The 16840-nt window shown below is 36.4% G+C and overlaps 1 protein-coding gene across 1 annotated transcript in view; it reads left to right on the top strand.

Moving 5' to 3' along the window:
- Nucleotides 1-16840, top strand: part of INTS7 (integrator complex subunit 7) — a 66633-nt gene that overhangs the window by 30642 nt on the left and 19151 nt on the right. Inside the window, exons 8-11 of the mRNA XM_054562950.1 lie at nucleotides 6171-6288; nucleotides 10622-10756; nucleotides 12451-12548; nucleotides 15186-15425. Of these exons, the coding sequence (XP_054418925.1) occupies nucleotides 6171-6288; nucleotides 10622-10756; nucleotides 12451-12548; nucleotides 15186-15425 (591 nt within the window). The remainder of the gene's footprint in view (nucleotides 1-6170; nucleotides 6289-10621; nucleotides 10757-12450; nucleotides 12549-15185; nucleotides 15426-16840) is intronic.

A 16840-nucleotide genomic window follows, 5' to 3' on the forward strand; every position in this document is an offset into this window, starting at 1 on the left:
AATTTCTAATCTTTGTAAATGGAATCAACATTCTCTGGTCACCAGGTTTGAAATTTTGTAAAAACCATTGAATCCTTGCTTTCATTCCCTCATATACAGGGTGAGGCAAAAGCAGGTTTACAGTTGTGTGTAAGCAAAACACAGAGTTTAGTCTTGTACTGTTTACTTATTATTGTATTATCTTCCATACAAACAACTGTAAATCTGTTTTTGCCCCACCCTGTATAATCTCTTTCAAAATACATCTCATAGTCCTCCTCTATTTTCCATTCCTACCACCACGCTCTAGTTCAGGCCACATCACCACCTCCCTGAATTATTGCCATGAACTACAGGTTGGCCCTGGATTCACAACTCTTTTTATTAACTCACTCTGTTTACCATTGCCAAAATAATCTCGCCTAGCACTTCAGATGATATTATTCCTCTCCAGTGGCTTCCTTTTTCTTTTCTCATCAAGTTTAAACTTCTGCCTCATTTTCAAGACCGCCTGGAATCTAGCCTCATCGTCCCTATTCAGCATTCTCGCTTATTCTTCATCCCTTTGGGATGTATCTTCTCTTAGGCCACAAATAAACAGTCCATATTCTGGCCTAATTGCCATAGTTCTTACTTGTATCACCTAGACTGTGTTTCCTTCCTTTATGAGAAAACTATCTTTCAGGTTCATTTCCATTTCTTCCCTGATATTTTTGCTGCTGCTTCTATTATTGTTATTAACTAGGTTTTTCTTTTAATTGAAAAAGTATACATACACATGATGAAAAATTCACAGGGTTCATAGGTATACAATCAGTGAAATATGAGTCTGTGTTCCATCTCTTCCCATGTCCTTCCTGAATTTTTCACCCATTTGCAAGCATGTATATTTCTCTTTCTTTTCTGTACAAATGAAACTGCACAATATGCATGTTCTGAACCTTTTATCACTTAACAGTGCATCTTAGGGGAACTTCTCATATAAGGAGATAATTGGTGCTCCCTTTATATTCCCAATTCCCCACTGTGAGGACATTAGACTCATTTCCAGTACTTTTACTATTATTGTGTACATTCTATATTGACTAGTTTGTTTAAAAAAAAAAACACCTCTGTGAACATATATTTCTAAAAGAAGAATTTGGGACCTTCTTATACCATACATAAGAATAAACTCAAATGGATTAAAGACTTAACTGTTAAACTCAAAAACCATAAAAATCATAGAAGAAAACATAAGCAGTAAAATCTCAGACATTTCTCAAAGCAATATTTTTTCTGATTTATCTTCTCCGGCAAGGGAAGCAAAATAAATAATAAACAAATGGGACTACATCAAACTAAGAAAGTTTTACACAGCAAAGGAAAGTGTCAACAAAATGAAAAGGAACCCTACCGAATGGGAGAACATACCAATGATACATCTGGTAAGGGGTTAATATCCAAAATTTATGAAGAACTTAAAAAACTCAGCACAAAAAAAAAGAAAATTCAGTTAAAAAATGGGCATAGGACCTGACTAAACACTTCTCCAAAGAGGATATACAGATGGCCTAAAGGCATATGAAAAGATAATCAATGTCACTAATGGTCAGAGAAATGCAAATTAAAACCACAATGAGATACCACCTGACACCTGTCAGAATGGCCATCATTAATTAATCAACAAACAAGTGAGGATGTGGAGAAAAGGGAACCCTAGTGCACTGTTGGTGAGAATGCAGACCGGTGCAGCCACTATGGAAGGCAGTATGGTAGTTTCCTCAAAAACTGGAACTGCCTTGTGACTCAGCGATTCCACTCTGGGAATTTATCCGAAGAAACCCAAAACACTAATTTGAAACAATATGTGCACCCCTATGTTCATTGCAGCATTATTCACAATAGCCAAGATTTAGAAGCAGTACAGGTGTTCCATCAATAGATGAGTAGATAAAACAACTACGGTACACTAAAACAGTGGAATAGGACTGGACCGTAAAAAAGAAAAAAGAAAAAAAAAAGGAAATCTTACCCTTTGTGACAGCATGGATGGACCTGGAGAACATTAGGCTAAGTAAATATGCCAGTCAGAGAAAGACAAGTACCATATGCTTTCACTCATATATGAAATCTAATGAACAAAATGAGCTAACAAGCAAAATAGTGACAGACTCAGAGAGCAGGTTGACAGCTGGCGGTGGGGGTGGAGAGATTGAGCCAAAAAAAAAAAAAGAAAAGACACTCATGGACATGGGCAATGGTGTGTGATTGCTGGGCAGGGAGTATGTAAAAAAAGAAGAATTTGGTGGTCTAATGATATATAGAGAGAAAATTTTGAGATTTAATGCCAGCTACCCACAATGAGGTTGATGCCATCTTACCCTTCCATCAACAGGATTTGGCCATGCCTATTTCCCATACTGTATTCTGTGCTATGTATTATTAAACTTTAACCTTGAGCAATCTGACTGGTGAAAAGCAGCGCTTATTTTAGTTTAAATTTTTCAAATTATGAGTGAAGTTTAATATCTTATGTTTAAAAGCCATTTGTATAATATCTTTGTAATTTTTATAGGTTTTTTTTTTTAATTTGCCATAAAAAAGAATCAAAGGTCTAGTTTTGTTTACCAAGTAAGATGACTGGCCAGTTCTTGAAGTGTTTATTGGATAGTCCGTTTGATTTGAAATGCCATCGTCATACAGTAATTCTAGTCTATATTTGAATCTGTTTGTGGGACCAGTTCTCTTTCATTGATTTCTGCATTTATGAGTAGGAAAAAACCTTTTGTGATTTCTATGGATTTATCATGCATTTTAATATTTAATAGGGCTTGTTTTTTAGGTCCCTCGTTATACTTTGTCAGAATCTTTCTGGATTCTTTTTGTACGATCTTTAGAAGCAGATTATCTAACCCCTTCTTTACCCCAAATTTTGTTAGTGGCTTTAGTTGGCTCATATGAAATTTATTATTTAATTTAACCTTTCTGGAATTTTATTTTCAATTTTTCCCCTAGTCTTTCCTCATTTTCTGAATCTTTATGGGAGAACCGGAATTAGTTCAGTTTAACAGGGTTGTTATTTAACTTTATATTATATGCAGTCTTGTCACAGTCCTAAGAGTAAATATACAGAATGAGGGAACCCTGTATTATGAGCATATATTTATAGCTCACTGCACTGAAAGAAACCCTAGCACCTTGTTTTTGGCAATACTTCAGACCACCTTAGTAAGGAATAAGAGTAAATAAACTGAAATGGGAGGAGGAGATAGGTCACTCAACGTAAACTGGGTGGAATGTCACACTCTACGATTTTTTAAAAATATACATATATGGCCCTGAGTGGTGTAGCTCAGTGAGTTGGGTGGCCACCTGCAAACTGGAAGGTCGCAAGTTCGATTCCTAGTCAGGACATATGCCTGGGTTGCAGGCCAGGTTCCTGGTTGGGGGGTGTTTGGGAGGCCTACAAGAGGCAATCAGTCTATGTTTATCTTGTACATACATGTTTCTTTCCTTCTCTTTCTCCCTTCCTTCCCCTCTCCCTACAAATAAAAAAAATCTTTTAAAAAAACAAAATATACATATATGAACTATTATTCATATCTATTAGGTAAGCAAAATATGGTGGAAGGACTAGAGTACACATAATGACTTTTTAAAAAATAGTCTTTGTCAACATCGTATTGGAAGTCCTAGCCACAGCGGTCAGACAAGAGAAAGAGATAAAAGGCATCCAAATAGGAAAGGAGGAAGTAAAGCTATCATTGTTTGCAGATGACATGATAGTGTACATAGAGAACCCTGTAGACTCTACCAAAAAACTCCTCAACCTTATAAATTAATTTGGCAAAACAGCAGGATACAAAGTCAACATTCAGAAATCAAAGGCATTTTTGTATACCAGCAATGCAATAGAAGAAGAAGGAATCAGAGAAAAAATACCATTCGATATAGCAAGAAGAAAAATAAAGTACCTAGGCATAAATTTAACCAAAGACATAAAAGACCTGTATGCAGAAAACTATACAACATTGAAGAAAGAAATTAAGGAAGACAGAAATAAATGGAAGCATATACCGTGCTCATGATTGGAAGAATTAATATCATCAAAACGTCCGTACTACCTAAAGCAATTTATAGATTCAACGCAATCCCTATTAAGATACCAATGACGTATTTCACAGAAATAGAACAGACATTTCAAAAATTTATATGGAACCATAAACGACCCCGAATAGCCGCAGCAATTTTGAGAAAGAAACACAAAGTAGGAGGGATCACAATACCGGACATCAAACTCTACTACAAAGCCACTATACTCAAAACAATCTGGTACTGGCACAAGAACAGACCCATAGACCAGTGGAACAGAATAGAAAGCCCAGAAATAAGCCCAGGTCTCTATGGGCATCTAATATTTGACAAAGGGGGCAGAAGCATAAAATGGAGCAATAACAGCCTCTTCAACAAATGGTGTTGGGAGAGCTGGACGGCTACATGCAAAAAATTGAAATTGGATCATCAGCTGACACCATACACAAAAATAAACTCCAGATGGATAAAAGACTTAAATATAAGTCGCAACACCATAAAAGTCCTAGAGGAGAACATTGGCAGGAAACTCTCAGATATCCCACGCAGCAATTTTTTCACTGATATGTCTCCTAAAGCAAGAGACATAAAGGAAAGAATAAACAAGTGGGACCTCATCAAAATAAGAAGCTTCTGCACGGCAAAAGAAAACATCAGCAAAATGAAAAGGGAGCCAACCCTATGGGAAAATATATTCGCTAATGATACATCAGATAGAGGTTTGATCTCCAAGATATATAAAGAACTCACTCGACTCCACTCCAAGAAGACAAACGATCCAATCAAAAAATGGACAAAGGACCTGGGCAGATGCTTTTCCAAGGAGGAGATACAGAGGGCCCAGAGGCATTTGAAAGGATGCTCAGCATCACTAGCCATCAGAGAAATGCAGATCAAAACCACCATGAGGTACCACCTCACACCAGTCAGAATGGCCATCATAAACAGATCAATAAACAACAGGTGCTGGCAAGGCTGTGGAGAAAAGGAAACCCTAGTACACTGTTGGTCGGAATGCAGACTGGTGCAGCCACTGTGGAAGGCGGTGTGGAGTTTCCTCAAAAAGCTGAAAATGGAACTGCCTTTTGATCCAGTGATTCCCCTGCTGGAACTATACCCTAAGAACACCAAAACGCCAATACAAAAGAACCTATGCACCCCAATGTTCATAGCAGCACAATTTACAATAGCCAGGTGTTGGAAGCAGCCTAAGTGTCCATCAGTAGATGATTGGATCAAAAAATGATGGTACATATACACAATGGAATACTACGCAGCAGAAAGGAAAAAAGAACTACTAAACTTCGCGACAGCATGGATGGAACTAGAGAGCATTATGCTAAGCGAAATAAGCCAGGGGGAGAAAGACAAATACCATATGATCTCACCTATAAGCGGAACTTAACCAACAATACAAAGATGCAAGGAAAATATGACCAGCAACACTGAAAGGGAAAGAAATCAACAGAGACAAGAGGGAAGGAGGGAGAGGGGGTGCAGGGAAAGGGAAGGGAAAGAGAAAGTCAAGGAACATATAGCAGGGACTCATGGACAAAACCAAAGGGGAAGAGCTGAGGAAGGGAAGGAGGGAGGGGGCAAGGGAAAGTGGTGGGGGGGGAGGCAGAGACAAATGTATTTAAAAAGAAAAAAGAAAAAAGGAAGGAAGGAAGGAAAAAGAAAGAAAGAAAGAAAAAGAAAGAGGAAGAAAGAAAGAAAGAAAGTCTTTTTTTTTTTAGAACAGGGGCAGATTTACAGAAAAATGGATAGTACAGAGGACATGCTATTCCCAGTTCCTCCTGTTACTGATAGTTTACATTAATGTGGTACATTCATTGCAATTGACCGATATTGATACATTATTATTATTCACCAAGGTTCATACTTTGTTCAGATTTCTTCAGTTTTTACCTAATGTTCTTTTTCTGTTACATGATCCCATCTAGGATAATGCATTGTATTTAGCTAACATGGTGGTGGCAGTTTGACCTAAGTTTTTTATCATGGAAAAAAGACATTAATACATGTATTTTTTAAAAGCTAGAAAATGTAAAACGAGTAGAAACTTTTAAAGTATACTGATGCTTTAAGTTTTACGTCCCTTTTCTTCTGCATTTCAGGCACTCTGTGAATGTGCCCTCCAGACTCCTTACGACAGCCTAAAACTGGGAATGTTGTCTGTCCTCTCCGCACTCTCTGGGACCATTGCTGTTAAACATTATTTCAGCATAGCTACAGGTAAGGAGGAGAAAGGAGAGGATGTACGGGTGATGTGCTAATCCCTTAACTTATGTTGATGCTTCAGGTTGTTCCCTCTCTAAAGCTTTAGAACCTGGAAAGGTTTCAGCCTCCTACTCTGTTATATGCTAGTGATTTTTTGAAAATTATTTCTTAACTAATGCCCATGGTAATGAAATCTTGCATCCTTGATCTTAAAGATATTGTTCTTCTGTATTTGTTCTTTTTCTAATTATATGTGGGTGCCACGATATTTTTGAGGATGCTTCAAATAGCTGGTTTGCTTTTATATGTCTATGACTTAGAGTGCCCTTTGAATTTAAGTACATTTCAAAGGCCAAGTAATGGTGAATTTTAAAAGCAAATGTCATGCTACCTTTTAGATGGTTGCCTAATTCAAGATGAATTAACTCCACCGTGCCTGTTAATGCCCAGTGAAGAGCTTACTTACGTAACAGACTTCAGGCTAAAAGTTTTTTGTTTTGTTTTAATGCAAGTTTTGTAGAATCTTTATTGCTTCCTTTTGTAGTCAGTTAATTTGAATTGGATTAATTAAAGAACTATAATGTGCATTAGTCCTTTTTATGGTTTCACAGTTTATGAACTTACTGGGTAAAGTGAATTGCCTGACCTGTAAGGTCTGATAAGAGGCTGAAAGGACCTGATACTCTGTTGCCAAGCCTCCCTGGGTATTCTGTTGCCAAGCCACCTAGGGTGCACTCCATGCGGCCGGAACTTACCTAATCATTTCCATACCACAGACTGAATTGAAAGGGGTGACGTGGGAGACTCCCTTTTCTGGTGATAAACAATGACCACAGCAACATCCAGTTTCCAGGAACACTGTAGCAGTGGTTGTTGGCTAGGTCTTGTCCCTTTGGCATCAGTGTAAACTGTGACATCAGGATGTCAGTGACAATGGCATTAATGTCTTCACTGGACTAATTCCACGCATGGTTTGGGCTGTGATCCTGGTTGGTCTCCAGCCTTGCCGTTTTTCCAAGCTTAGTTTTCCAGCCTTTTCAGTAATTCTGTGAGATACTCTGTATCAGTTATCTATTGCTACACAGCAAATCACCTCAAAACATAGTGGCTTAAGACCATGACCATTTTATTTGCTCTGATTCTGCACATCAGTAATTTTCACTGGCCTTAGCTGGGCAGTTCTGCTGGTTTTGCTTTGGCTCACTCACAAGACCGCAGTCATCTGGAGCCTTGATCAGACGGGTTGGGCTACGATGGCCTCATTCACCAGCTGGGAGTTGAACAGCTTTCAGCTGAGGCACCTTGGTTCTCCTCCAGGTGACTCTGAGCGAGCTAGCTGGGGCTTGTTTATATCAGGTTCTCAGAGTTCTAGCAGCAGCGAAAAGAAGGCACACCATGAGCACACACACAAGCCTTTTGCTTGCATATGTTTTTTAATGTCTCATTGGGCAAGGCAAGTCACATGACCAGGCCCAGCTAGGTGGGGAAATAAACACCTCTTAATGTGAGGAATTAGAAAATGACATTGCAATGGGGCATGCCTACGAGGGATGGGAGAGATTATTGCAGTTTCCCAACAATCTACCACAAACTCAATGTGCTTTCAATAAGTTCTTTTTCTGCACAAATCAGCCAGTCTGTTTCTTAGCTTGCAGTTAATAGTCTTAACTGACAACACACTTTGTAAAAGCTACAGACAGAGTATTAATTATATCTTATAATTTTTAGGAGCCTTTTCATACAGAATCTCATTGCTTTTTTACAAGTAGCAGGTGAGGCACATGCAAGGGAGTTTGTAAGTATTGAAACCAAGGCTCAAAGTTTTGATATGTCCAAACTTGCAAATTTATGCCTAAGCTTAGGTCTGAGCCTAAGGGTTCTGACTTACGTTATTTTTAATAGTAAACTACCTAATTAATGCAAGATGACTTTCTCTTTCTTTATTTTTTAATTTCAAAGACATTTGTAAACATTGTCAGGTTATATAATATTCAGGTACTTTTCACACTAGATATTTTGTCTTTTTGTTGAATTTTGTTAAATTGTAAGTTATATATGGAATTACACAAAAGGCTTGAATAACCAGACTAGGCAATGTTCACATGAAATGAAAGTAAAGGATTTTTCCCAGGTTAGATTATTTCCATAGATAACAGTAAATATTTATTTTCATTGATTAGTTTTCTTTTCACTGTAGTCAGGATAGTTTATAAAAGAAACTTAAATTTAGTGTCTAAATTATCACTAACAAATGGCTTTTAAGCATGTAAGGTGTTCAGTATCACAGATATCTAAGAAAAATGCAAATCAAAACAACACGGAAATACTTTACCAGTTGTTGAGATTGGCACAGTCAGAAGTTTGATAGCCTGCTGCGTTGACAAGGATATGGGTAAACAGCTACTCTCATTCATTGCTAGAGGGAATGTAAATTATTAAACCTCTGCATAGGCAATTTGGAAATACTCATCAAAATTATACATATATACCCAAAAGTTTCACTTTTAGGAATTTACCCTACTAATATATTCACACATTTAATAAATGACATGTACAGGGTTATTCATAACATCATTGTATGAAATAGCAAAACAAGTAGGGGATGTAATAGCATAAAAGGGCCTGTCAATAGGAAGCTCATTAAAGAAATTATGATATATAACCGCAGTAAAAATCAGTGCAATTTATTTAAGAGCATATGGCGTGGAATAATCTCCTATAATATAATGTTTAAAGGAAATAAAACAAGACGCAAAACAGTATATAAAAGTAAAAAGAAAGTATGTATGTTTGAAAATCTATAGACTCTCTTTGGAATGATACACAAGAAACTAGTAACAGTAGGTGGATGAGGGAAACTTTTCACTCACTAACTTTTTACCTTCTATTTGTTGAATCTTTTGAACCATGTGAATTTATCATAGAAAGTCATTTCTAAATAGATAAAAATAATTTTATCCCTAAAATAGTTAACATAAAAAAAGGATAAAAAATAAATAGTTTAAAGACAGAATGTTGGCCAGTATCCTGATTATGTATGAAGTTTTAAATAGTATTGGCTTTCATATGGGAAAATTGAAAAGAAATACTCCAGAAAGTTAACAATAAGGTCATGCTGGTTTGTGGGATTTGGGATGATTTTTGGTTTTTTCTTTGAATTTTTCTTGTTTTTTTCCAAGTTTTGTCTCATGAGTGTTGATAGGAAAGGGTCGGAGGAGTTGCAAAACATGGTTGTAGATTTATAAATGCGTCTGCATTTTCCATGTCACATGGGCAAGAAAAAAGAATGGAGGAAGTGTCCATGTTTTCTTTTAAAATGAACTCATAGTTTCATATTTCTAATATTTTGCTTATTTTTAAAACACTGAGGCTTTACCTGAACTAGCACTTTTAAGAAGTCAGTAAAGTTACCACGTGTCCCACACTGCCTGAGAAAGTCTTGGTCATAGCCTGTGGTGATTAGTGATATGTGTCCCCCTCAAGCTCAAAAAAATATGGTCACCCTTGGTATGAGAAACAAGTATGAGGTTGATAGGGTAGAAAAATAAGCAGGGGAAAAGAAGACAGTAATGAGACGCTCTGCTAAGAAGTTAAATATGCTTTAATCTCTTAATTCTTCTTGAAGCTCGCTTTATAACTAAGAGCTTCTCTACTAGAAATAAGAACACTTGCAACATAAACCTTAAGTTACAGAATTTCAGTTGTGAATTTAAAAAAAGTGCTGCCATTTATAGCGTATAACTTTAGGCGTGAAGCACAGGGGTAGTTATTTTATGACCTTGGTGGCCAGATAGTTAAAATCTTGGGGCTTCAATTTCTTCTGTAAAAGTGGGGTGTTGAATCACATGATCCCCAAATCCTCTCCATCTCTAAAATCATGAATGTTTATAAACCTTTTGAGGGATAACTAAATGCAGCCATTGAGATGGGAAAAGCAAACCTAATTTTTTTGTTTCTCCTTTTATTCCTTTCTTGAAGGTAAGGTGTTATCTGACAAGAAGCCTGTAATAACATCCCATTAGAACTCCCAGAATACAATCTGTAGTTTTTTGGGCGTTTGCCCTGTTCCTTAGTGAGTTTTCTAAATATTTATATGAATAATGTGTTACATTGATTTTAGATTCTAATCGTTACACAGTTATTGGCACATACCTATTCCAAGTACCTTGACAGGAGAAAGAGAAATCGTGATATTATATTGATGAGGAACCATGTAGAGGTAGAAAATTTTGTTAGTTTGTTATTGGAGGTTTTCTCTTGAAAGTGAGAAAAATGAACTGGTAAGCTGAAAAGCTTTTGAGCTATATAAATGAATTATAATCTGCATGACTTTTCTCTGCTTGTTTAGGAAATGTGGGTTCTTCCCCCAGATCCTCTGATTTAGTCAAATTAGCCCAAGAATGCTGTTACCATAACAACAGGGGCATTGCAGCTCATGGAGTCAGAGTCCTCACTAATATAACTGTCTCTTGTCAAGAAAAAGGTAAGTTTGATCAGGACTGATGTTATGTATAAGCTTTTGGATTGGAGCTTGGGCAGATTTCTGTGTGTTTGATTTTTTTAATCCCTTATTATTTTTAGCCAGTGTGCTTTGATCTACTAGTTGCCTCCTTTGGAAGTGTTCTTAAAGCAGGGTTTCTCAAGACTACTTAATCCTTTGAAAAGTTTTTTAAAATACAAGGACTTTGGGATTGGCACTGTGGAATTGAAAACTATTGCGGAACATTTCTCATTTCCTCTCACTATTTACCCTTGCATATATGGAGCAGTGGACAGGAACTGCTTATGATTACCCTTGGTGTGAGGCAATTTGTTTGCTTGTACAAAACCCCAAAAAATTTAGAGAAAAAAAAAATCTTCAGTTACCAGGGGGCTTAACTAACAAATAGATCATCTAGGGGCAAGTGAATTAATAGAACAATGTGAATTAAATTTCGATAGAATGTATCTCTAGGTATCTAGGCCATTACACTGATGTGTGTAACTAAGAAAGGTGTACATAGAAATAATACATATATTTTATTGAATTCCTGACACCTTTTGTCCAAAAGGCTTGGAGAAGTCCAGGCTGGTGTTCAAAAACAGGAAATGCATTTTAGATGTTCCATCTGTTTCACTGCTTATTTTGATCTTTATTAAAGATCATAAGCTTAGTGGTCCCTCCTATCCCTCCTAGCCTTCAGCACTGCTTGTTCCTGGTACTTATTGTGTTATTAACACCCTGACCTTCACTAGCTTTTACACTGTTTTCCAAGCCCCTACACTAACTCAGGAGACATTTCTCTAAGTTGTGTATTGATTCTGATTTGAATAATTAAACCTGTTTTATTTTTGGCATGGTAATGAGTGTTTTCTATTACATAACATAGAAAACTGTTATATGTTCTCAAAGCTGACATATATTACCCTAAATACAGTTAGCTAATATATGCAAGACTTTCTAGAACCTGTAGAGAAATTTTAGCCCTAAGGTAGTGAAAATTGCTAAAAAAAACTGCTATTGCATGAGACATCTAAGGGATTTGTTCTTTATGGTTCGACTTAACAACATTAATATGGTATGTGGGGTCCTCATTACATCTTAAAAGTGGTTCAGCTTTCATTAGAAGCTGAAAATTGTAACATTCTAGGTGAAAACGTGCCTTCATAATTTACATCTGATTAGAAAGATTAACACAGGTCTGGTTGGTGTGGCTCAGTGGATTGAGCACCAGCCTGCAAACCCAAGGGTCACTGGTTCGATTCCCAGTCAGGGCACATGCCTGGGTTGCGAGCCAGGTCCCCAGTTGTGAGTATGCAAAAGGCAACCACACATTGACGTTCCCCTCTCTCTAAAAATAAATAAATAAAATAAAAGGAAAGATAAACAATAATTCATGGTTTGCTGTTCCTAGTATTTTCCTCAGCTAATCTGGTAACAGTATTTCAGTTATGCTTTATTTAAATCTTTGTGGCTTTAGCTCTTAATTTAATGTGTATATTTTTATAATCTTTAGTCAGAGGTAGATATAAGTCTGAAGATAGCCTTTGCATTTAAGAAATAAGGCCAGATGTACATTTTCAGGAAGGTTAGCTTTACTCATTGAGGTATTTCCTGTATCTTAAACTCCATGATGTTTTTTCTTGTGTGTGTATTTAATCTTTTCTGCTTCATAAAACTTCGTGTTTTTCCTCTAGACCTTTTGGCGCTGGAACAAGACGCAGTTTTTGGCCTGGAATCCCTTCTGGTACTTTGTAGTCAAGATGATAGTCCCGGTGCTCAAGCCACATTAAAGGTGAAAACATCCCTTATTTTAATATAATGCCTATTTTCATTGCCTAAGTCAGGAATCAAGGAATTATTGCCTAAGTCAAGAACAGTTTCCCTAAAAAAGGGTCAGATAGTAAATATTTTACATCTTGCAGGTTATATACTCTCAGTTCTACCTTTGTAGGACAAACCCTTGACCATGATGTAAAAAAGGGTGTGGGTGTACGTGTTCTTTATTTACAAAAAACAGACCAGGATTTGGCCCAAGGGCCATAGTTTATTAACTCTTGGTTTAAAGGAGCACTTCGCATGGTCTTCACTTTCAAAACTGGCATTTTGACCATTGGAGCTCCAAAAGATAGACAAAATAAAACTCTAAGCTTTGTCCTTTTTTGCCATCAGTTGGCAGTATTTATTAAATTGTAGTAGATACATATAATGGTCCTATTCAGTATAAAGCAAAATTAAGTAGGCAGAGGTCCTGCACTCTTCAAAGTTTATAATCTGAAGTAACACTGGTAAGATCACAAAAATACTGATAAAATAAATGGAGCCAAACTCTGTATATATAGGTTTGTATTAATTTCAAGAGTATAGAATCTCTAGTTGTTAGGCAAAATGAAGAACTATAAAAATTTCACTTAATTATAGAAATTATCTTAGAGGTATTTAAGGTTTTTTAAATGCGAAACGGGACTACTCTTTTTGGAGTAAAACATGAAATATAATTTGATAGTACAAAATTAATAATTAAGAAAAGCAGGGTTAATAGAAGTAAAAGATTGTTAGGTAGACAGTGGAGTATGGTTTGAGGGAATATAACACATTCAGTGATGGTATGATGTGGTCATAGTGATGAACAATAGACGTATTAGTACCATTAAATAAAAGCTGATAATCAAGAGGTAGTAAAGGAAGTAGGCAACCTGTATTTGGAAGGATTCATCCCAAGTCGCTTTAGAAACACAATATGTAAACTTTTTTTGTTTTTGTTTTTTTAAAGAAAGAAAACCAAATTATTTTTCCTCCAATTGTGGATGTAAGTAAAACACTAGCCTTGCCACAGTGGGATATACATAGATGCTCAAGAAAGGTTCCCAAATTGAAGGAGCTCCCCATCTAGACAATACTGACATTTATGTAAGGGAATATGAAACTAGGTAAAATTCAGTAAGTTTCTAAAGTACAAACAAAAGTGCACTTCTACAAAAGTGCACTTCTAATGAGAGGACAGAGTTGAAAGTGATTAATTCCAACTGATGGTGTTAGGTAAGACTTGAACAAGTAGGAATCACTTGAGCATTGAAAGATGGGGTGGAATTTCAGTGTTTGAAGAAAGATCATTTGAACCAGAGGGACCATTGTTACAAAAAGCTTGAAAGCAAAAATGTACCTGTTCTGTTGGGCAGAATGGTGAGTAGCCCATGTGGTTAGATGATAAACAGGAGATTGGAAAAGTAGTTTGCAGCTCAATCATGAAAGATAGCAAATATAATGCTAAGAAACATTAAAATGATTCTATAAATAGTGAGGAGATACTAAAATTTTAAAATAATGGACATGTTCTAGCTTTTGTTGTCATTTTATTGTTGTTTAAATGTGTCTGTTATATGCCACACTTTGTTAAAGGCTTGTATAAGTTTTTTTTAATTTTTACCCTAAGATTACTTCATCTTAGTGAAATGTGTCCTGCTCTTACATTTATGGGAAATTAAGACTCAGAGATAAAATCACTTGTTCAAAGACACCTAGCTAATAGAGAGCAAGCTGACCTTCATCTCTGGGTTTTTCAGACTTTAGAGCTTACTTTTCTTCCTAACAGCACACTGAGAGCTACATGGTTTTAGTGTAAAGGATGGATTAATGAGCTCATCTTTTCAGAAGATTAGAATTAAAGAGAAATTTATGTTGTAATATAAAGAATGGAAAGGAGCTAAAGAGGTCAGTATTAGAGACTTGACAAAAGTGGAAATTACAAGATTTAGTGATCACTTGGCTATAAAACAGTGAGAGGACTCTGGATTTCTAGTTTTGATGACTGGGCTATTAGTGATGCCATTAACTGGCCCAAAGAGAAGCTCTAAAGCCAACTGGTTTTCGGTTTTGCTGGAGAAATAAGAGAAAATTAGAAGCCTTTCCCCACTTCAGCATTCTTAAGAGTCACTTAGGGTGCCTTTCTTACACTGAAAACTCTCAGTGACACACACCAAGTTAATGCATTAAGTTCAGGATGGTGGGATCCAGGAGTCTCTGTTGTAATTAGCATAGGGAGATGATGGCATAGGTGTTTACAAACCACATTTTAGAAGCAGTTCTTGGAAGCAGTGAAAGTAATGGTGACATTCAGTTGGGCATATATTTTGCCTCTTCAGCATTATTCCCTATGATTTTCATCTCATCTTTTTACTTTTTAACAGTACTAGATTGCAGTGTGTGGTTAATGTGCAGTCCTGACTTGTTATTTGGTTTTAAACGTGGCACACTTTGTATATTCTAATATGAGATCCATTACGTCATGTGTTTCTTAGGCAGAAAAATGTTATGCCTACAAAGAAGACTTTTCCTCAGTTTTTTCCAATAACTTATACTAAGTGCTTCTCTTTAAAGCTTTACTTAAATACCCTAAAAGTCTAACTGGTCTTACTTTCTTTTCAATGTGCAGATTGCTCTGAATTGTATGGTAAAGTTGGCCAAGGGTAGACCCCATCTCAGCCAGTCTGTGGTTGAGACCCTATTGACTCAGTTGCACAGTGCTCAGGATGCCGCCCGGATCCTGATGTGCCACTGCCTGGCCGCCATTGCCATGCAGCTGCCAGTGCTGGGCGACGGAATGCTGGGCGACCTCGTGGAGCTCTACAAGGTCATTGGCCGATCATCCACAGACAAGCAACAGGAACTTCTGGTAAACCTGCTATGGATGAATAGGATCTGGTCTAGTGAGAATTATTTTAAGAAGTTAACATTACTATTTGGCTTTACTTAGAAAGCAAAACAAACAACAGGTTAAAGCAATTATCTAAGACCAAGGGAATGCTGAAGTCAAAATAGAATTGGAACCATGAGCTTTTTACTATTTCCACTTTGATTGAGTAAGCCCTATTGAGTTCAGATCTAGAACTTCTTTTTTCATAACTGTTATCAAGTCATCTTGGTATAGCCAAAACCTTCAATCTGTTATTATTCTATTACAAAGAACAAAATGATAATGGATTTTTTCTTTTTTTATACAAAGCAAGTAAATAATGAATTAGACTCTATTTTGGGCTTCTAAAGATGTAAGTTAAAGACCTAATAATAACAGCAACCATAAATTAGCACAGATTACTCTTTTGCAATCCAGGACCTCTTTAGCTGTTTAGGATCCAGTTTAGGTTTCAGTATAGTCCTGAGATTGGGAAAGATGCATGCTTATAAAGAAACAGAAGCCACAGAAGTGATAGAGTGTTGTTTAATTGAAATGCTACCAGGCTGAGAGTAGCTACCTTCTAAATAGGCATCAATTAGATGTAAGCCTTAAGCTGTCCACTCCATATTGTTTCTGCTCATCGTAATTTAGGGATTGGGTAAAGCTTAATGAAATTAGTCAAGCCTATTTTATATTTAATTCTCCAGGGTGTATTTTGTAAAAGATTAAAACTTAATTCATCACTTGCTATCAGGAGAGGGGGTACCCTGAGGACCAAGCGGCAGTGGTGGCCATGGGAGTGACACCACCCAGTTACCACAATATGGATGGACCTTTGTATATATCACCTTCGGGATACTATGAAGTCGTTAGCCAAGTTGTTTTGTTTTGTTTTGTTTTGTTTTGTTTTGTTTTTATTAGAGCAGCATTTTCAACTAATATTCTTTATCCCTTTTTTTGTTAGTACTACATTAAGGCAATTTTAAATTATGAAACATAATTTTTTTTAAAATGTAAAGAGTAATACGATGAAAACCTGTGCATCTGTTACCTAGCTTAAGAAAATAATACTACCAACACAGTTGAACTGTACCTACCTGTACCCCTCCCTTCTCCTAGAGATAATCACTCTCCTGAACTTGGTGTTTATCGTTCCCATGCATATCATTATATATTTACTACCTTAGTGTATATATGAAGAAATATGTACCTCATATTATTTTGCATATTTTAACTTTATATAAATGCTATCATACTGCATGTAATCTTTTGCATTTTGCCTATTCCTGTTTTGTTTAAATCATCTATGTTGAAAAGTGTATCTCTAGCTTACTCATTTCATTGCCGTATAGTATTTCCTTGTGCAATTTTATAATTTATCCATATTTATCAGAATTACTTGCTATTATAAA

This window comes from Pteronotus mesoamericanus, unplaced genomic scaffold, assembly GCF_021234165.1.
Source record: "Pteronotus mesoamericanus isolate MK-2021 breed Mesoamerican mustached bat unplaced genomic scaffold, CSHL_Meso_final scaffold_705, whole genome shotgun sequence".
Lineage (NCBI taxonomy): Eukaryota > Metazoa > Chordata > Mammalia > Chiroptera > Mormoopidae > Pteronotus > Pteronotus mesoamericanus.